At 54.2% G+C, this 6,000-nt stretch overlaps 1 protein-coding gene across 6 annotated transcripts in view; it reads right to left on the bottom strand.

Annotated features, from left to right (window-relative positions):
• The window catches only part of SAMD4A (sterile alpha motif domain containing 4A), a 221,215-nt gene extending 215,635 nt beyond the window's left edge, over positions 1-5,580 (bottom strand). For 2 of the 6 annotated variants that reach the window (XR_014260777.1, XM_082450395.1), the window contains exons 1-2: positions 5,224-5,580; positions 3,373-4,009 (exon numbers count right to left, since the gene is read on the bottom strand). Coding sequence is in view for 3 of the 6 variants with exons in the window: in XM_082450395.1 (XP_082306521.1) it covers positions 3,373-3,568 (196 nt within the window). In the remaining 3 variants the exon portion in view is untranslated. Of the gene's footprint in view, positions 1-3,372; positions 4,010-5,223 lie in introns of those variants that run through there. The other 4 variants (XR_014260778.1, XM_082450396.1, XM_082450397.1 and 1 more) reach the window with 3 other exon arrangements.
• Positions 5,581-6,000: the final 420 nt, after the last annotated feature.

Genomic DNA, 6,000 nt, shown 5'->3' on the forward strand with positions numbered 1-6,000 from the left:
TCTATAAGGACTAACTCAACCATGTTCTTTGGATCTCAGATGACCACGAACCTGAGGCAAAGGATGAACCAGTGAACCACTAGAATCTCAATAAATGCTAAATTTAAGAGAACAAAAAGTTAGTATCAAAATATATCCCATGGATCTCAAATAAACCATGTTTAATGTGAAGGATTATCTATTTAAAGTTAGTCCTGTAGAAAACAGAGCCAAGTTTGCACTATTAGTAATTTTTTTGTTGTTATACTGAGGTCAAGCCCCAGATATGAATTTCTTTCTCATGCACCAAGTTTTAAAATCTCTGAACACCAGAAGAAATATGTGTTTGTTTAATTGATGATTACAAAATAAAGTAAGTCACACATGATGATTTTGGTATAGGAAACCTCAGCCAGCCAAGGAATGAGTCATTCTAAACAGCCTAGTTTTCTGAATGGGTAATAGCTTCACATGCCAAAAGAGCTCTGGAGGTTAATTACCTTGAGTGTTAATATTTCCAATGTTTATGGCATATTTCCCTCTCTTCTCAAAGAGTGTATTTTAAAATTTATCGTTTTTGGTAGTTCACTCTCATTAATGGTAAATAGCAATTATGGATTTATGTTATTACAAAGTAATGTCTGCAAGTCCGATTGAGGGTTCCTACCTTAATATTCCCAAACCTTCAGGGCTTTTGTTCCCAACTCTCGTATCTAAAGTTATAATTTTTCTGTTTCTTTCCTAGTTGTCAAGCTGTCAGGGGTCACTTTTCACCACTGGTTACAGCAACTCCTCACCCCATTCTAAATGTGCTACTCCATATATTCTATGGATCATTTTTCAAATAAAAAAAGTTAGGATTGTTATCTAAAGTAAGAGTAAGTTCTGAAAGAGCATCTGAAGTATTCTCCCAGACTTTACGCCATCTATTCCAATGCTGAGTAGGCGTTTTTGCCCCTTTCCTGGTTCTTGGCTAGGTTCCAGATACGTAAGAGAGCCGTGCCCCAGACAGGCATTCTACGACAAATCTTGATGTTCCTTATGATCCCTTAATGCAGAAGTAAACCAAACCATCACATGACCTCACTAATAAATTTCTGTCCTGGCCACATAACAAAACAAGTGCAAAGTTTCCAAGGAAGCAAAATATCCAGGTTGAAAGATTAATCCAGAAACTGGAAAATGGTCCCTATCTTACATAATGGTTATGGTTTCATATATCTACAGCATTTAGCATCATGAACAGGTAGGCAGCTTACACAAATAAGTATGGTTAAAAAAGTTTTTTTGAGGGGAAAAATAACCAAATGATGTTTTTAAACTCACAGAAGGTCAATTTTTTTCTTGGTTTATTAAATTAAAAGATTTTTAAGCTAAGCAACTTCTTCTTAATTCCATACATCTAATGGCTTCACTTACTAAACGGATGGCTGCTATGTTGGGAAAAGCCTTCTCCTTTACTCAAAGGGAAAAAATGTTGCTCTAACATTTGAGTAACCTAAGTATTAATTATCATTGTTTTAAACAGCCCCTACAAGCACTGAGGTCAAGCATTCAACATAAATCACTGTACTTAAATTCTGTGCGTTCTATAAAACACAAAAGTTTATATAACCTTGCTTGTCAAACCTGTAAAAGCAAAATCAAGCAGGTGATCCAGGCTACCCTGTCACATTAAGAATGGAAGTAAAGAGGGACTTCCTGATGGTCCAGTGGTTAAGACTCCAAGCTCCCAGTGCAGGGAGGCGGGGTTCGATCCCTGGTCAGGGAACTAGATCCCGCATGCCACAACTAAATAAGATCCCGCACGCGGCAACAAAGATTCCCTGTGAGGCAACTAAGACCCGGCGCAGCCAAATAAATAAATAAATAAATATTTTTTAAAAAAAAGAATGGAAGTAAAGAGAGCAGGCCATCAGTTATCCTAGTTATGTTTCCACACCCTTATGAAGGAGACTGGCCCTTCAGCTATTTATAAACACAGAACTGAAAGGGAAGGGGGCCCTGCCACTGCCACCCTGGCGAGTAACCAACAGGGTGGGCTGTTAGGCTCAGGCTGAATCCCAGTGGGACCTGTGGGATCTCCCTCAGGATGGCCCCCACCATACTAGGCAGCACCAGATCCTCTGGGTGCAGTCCTCTCTGGTCAGGAAAAGGACTGAGGATTTCCAGCAGTCACTGCCAGCCTATGATTCTATATATGGAAACATCCCATCCTAGTGCTTGCAGCACCATGAGCACCACACCAGGGAGGAGGAGTGAGAAGCAGGCCAGCCCTCCTCTTGCTGCCCTGCCGGCACGCTCACTTTCGTGTCTCCCAGGCCCTGCTGCCCTGGACTGGACCCTGCCATCAAATGGCAGCCCAGCCCTCCGCTGAGTCTTGCAGGCTGGCGGCTCTAACATGGAACAGCTGGAAGAGGACCCTGCATTCTTTTCTCTGTGTAAACACTGGGGGCTCTGTTCACCCTCCTGCTGCAGCATGAACTAAAGAATTTTCCCCATCCAAAATTACAACCAACAGACCTTTCCCCATCCCCCATCCTCACCTCCCACCCTCAGGCCCAGATATAATTTCAGTCTGTCACCACCCATGCTAGCAAACAGCAAACTGCTGAACCTTTCAGTACATTCACTTTCTATGCTAGTCGAGGTGTCTGTAAATACACTAGCAGGGTAATAGGAAACAATTCTGTTATGTTCAGTAAAGTTTCCTGACAAAAGCATTAAGGACCCTGATTCATGCCTGCTCCCTATGAGACCCTTTCCACAAGATGTATATCAATATAAATACTGTCGTGATAGTTAAGTATAGCCACGTAGTATACGAACTGCAAATATTTTAATAGTCTAAAGCATCACCTACAAATTATTCTGAAGACAGACCTCTAAAATTGGAATATCCGTGGGGAAAAATGAATAATAAAATTGGATTTTCATGTATTCCTCATACAGCCTCATCAAAGCTTGTCTTCTGAAGGGCAGTCCCAGGCTTCTTCATGTGTTGCTGAAATCCAGAGAGCCACGTTGCCCAAGAGAAGAAGAAAGGGGGTGGTGGGGGGGAAGAGCCCAGAAAATCCAGACTCTACGTGACCTGACTTACTTATTTCCCAGGAAACTGCATGAGAGAAAAATCAATCATTCATGCTACCGTAGCTACCACACGGAATGGACTGAGGGAGTTGACAGTGGGCAAAAAAACGAAGCGGCCAGCGGAGGTTAGTGGGTGGCAGGGCCTGGGGCGGGGGCCGGTGGCGGGAGACGCCAAGGACCCGGAGGCCTCGAGGTTCTGTCGCCACGGACCAGCGGTCGGGGGGCGGGGCCAGGCCCGAGGCTGGGAAGGGGCGGTGGGGGGCGGTGGACAGGACAGCGGGACGGCGGCGGCCGCGCACTTACCGGGACTGTTGGCCTCGCCTTCGAGGACGTGCAGCTCGGTGCAGTCGGCCAGCGAGTGCTCCAGGCAGAGCTGGAGGAAGCGGGCCTGGGTCTGGCTCACGCGCTTGAGCAGCGACAGCAGCGCAACAGTCTGCTCGCACTCGTTCCAGCCCTTAAACCAGCCCGCCAGCACCCCGACCTGGTCGCGAAACATCATGGTTAGGGGGCGGCCCTCGGTCTACAAAGCCCCCTCCGAGCCCCAGCCCGCCCCGCCCGCCCCAAAGTTTGGCGGAGCCGCAGCCCAGCGGCCGCCGGAGACGCGTTCCCGTTCCAAGGTGGCTCTGGTGCCCGGACGCTGCAGGTACTGCCTCGGCTCCTGCCTCTCTCGTCTGGTTTCAGTTACGTTCTGGTGGTTCTGGCTGATTTCCCCAGAGATGATGACAGACAGTAGCACGGAAATGTTTTTTGTTGTTTTTTTTAAAATTACGATTAAAAAAATTTTTTTTTCCCCACAAGGCACACCAACTGAAGAATGCTCTCTTTCCCCCCGCCTTCTTCTCGCAGCTTCGGGATGGTGATTTCCGGCGTCCCGGGGTCTCTCCCCCGCTGGGCGGCAGCTCGGACCCTTCACACCCGCATTCCCGAGTGGCGATCACCACTGGAAGGAGAGAAAAGGCTGCAGTGAGACCTCGGCCAGCGAGGGAGCGCGCCCGGGAAACGAGTGCATTAGAGGGGGTGGAGGGGGGCGCCCCGCGGGGGGTTTGGTCCCCCAAATTCCGGCCGCCCCCTCCGCAGCCGGATGCTGGAGAGGAGCTATTCCCGTTCTGGGAAAGGCAAGAAGCCTCCTTCCCAGGTGCGTGAGGAGACCGCCCGGCTCCCTGTTGCTGCCGCTGCGAACCGCTAATGCTCCCCACACACCCCACCCGGGGTGGCCTCGGGGACTGTGCCTGCAAACGCCCGCACCAGCAACAGATCTTTCTCGCGCAGAAAACTTGCAATGCGGCTGCGGAGGGGCGCGGGGGTGGGGGTGGGGGCTAATGCAAAGCAGAGGCGGAGGCAGCAGCAGCCCGAGTTCCTTCCTCCTCCTCCTCCTCCTCTCCCTCCTCCTCCTTCGCCACCTCCTCCTCCCGGAGAAGCAGCCGAACGGCTGCAGCTCCATCTACAGCAACAGCCAGCATCTCCACCGCCAGGCGCCCCTCTGGATTTAGGCCGTGAGCAGCCGCGGCAACAGCTCGAGACAAAAATAAACTCTCCCCACCCAAAGCTCAGCGTCCAGCGGGCGGAGGCGCAGCCGGAGCCCCGGCTACCCCGCGCCGCGCCGCTCCAGCCCACCCGGGAGGGCTCCGAGGGCCTGCTTCGCCCTGAGCGATCAGATGTGTGCGTGCGTGTGCGTCTGTGTGTATGTGAGTGTGTACGCGTGTGTGTGCTGTAGGCATCCTGTCCCCGCTGCCGCCGCCTACGGGCGGGTCTGTCCGGCCCACCGCCTCGCCCGCGCGTCCCAGGCCGAAGGCAGCACGGCTACGGGCGAACGCCGAGCGCGGAGACAGCCGAGCCTACAGCACTGCCTCCCCCTGCGGGCAGGGCGGCTCCGCGGGAACTGCGGCTCCGCGCCGCCCGCACACGCCCCTAAAGGACCGCAAAGAAGAAAAGTTCGGTTTCGGGGGCTCCCCCAGTCCTAACCCTGTTCGGGTGGCAGCCAGCGGGCGGCGAAGAGAGCCCAGCGACTCAGCCAGCCTGCGAGGGGCGGCTCGCTCCCGGCACCCTGTTTCCCGGCTCTCAGAACTTCCCGGCTCCCAGAACTTCTCCCCTCCGGAAAGGGGACCCAGTAACCCACGGGCCCCATGCCTGAGGCAAAAGAGAGAGGGCGCTCACCTGGGAGAGGCTCATCCTGGCGGCTCGCGGCCCCAAGCGCGGGTCCGGGACCGCAGCGGCTCTCAGCGAGGTTGGGGGCGCCCGGAGCGCGGGCTGCGGGCCATGCCGTCGGAGCGGGCGGCGCTGAGAGAGTGCGGCGCTGCGGGTCCGGGCCGCCGCCTCCGCCGCTCCTGCTGCCTCCAGTGTCGGCTCGCGGAGGACTGAGCCGCCCGAGCCGGAGCTCCCCACATGCTACTGATTAACATACACCATTACATCATGGGCTTGGCAGGGAGCGCCCGAGAAGGGGGGAGAGGAACCCGGGCGGCGGCGGCAGCGGCGGCAAGCGGGGGGGAGTCGGGGGAGGATCCCCGGGCCCGGCCTGCGGCGGGGGTGTGGGGGCGGGCGGATTCCTAAGTGGGGACCAGAAAAGGGGAGGGGAGCGGAGAGGGAGGAGCCTGATGGCGCAGAGGGGTCGGGTTGGAGGAACGGCCGGGCGGAGGGAAGAAGTTTGGGGAAGGGGAGGGGTCCAAGTGAATGCCTGCCCTCTGCTGCCTGCGTGTTCCGGAGGGGCCGGGGTGCTCGAGACGCCGGAGTGCGGGCCGGAGGGGACCCAGAGGGCGCTTGAGCGGGGACGGTGCTGCCACCGGCTCCTCGTCCTTGGGAATGTGGTTCCCCGACTCGGGTGACCCCTCTGCCCAACTGGGGCCCGGGGGTGACAGAGACCTGGGGTCAAGGGTGCTGGAAGCGTGGACGGGTTCCGGGGGTCGAGGACGCGAAGGGCGGAGGAAGCCGAGG

The sequence above is a fragment of the Balaenoptera physalus genome (genome assembly GCF_965194825.1).
Source record: "Balaenoptera physalus genome assembly, chromosome: 2".
NCBI lineage: Eukaryota > Metazoa > Chordata > Mammalia > Artiodactyla > Balaenopteridae > Balaenoptera > Balaenoptera physalus.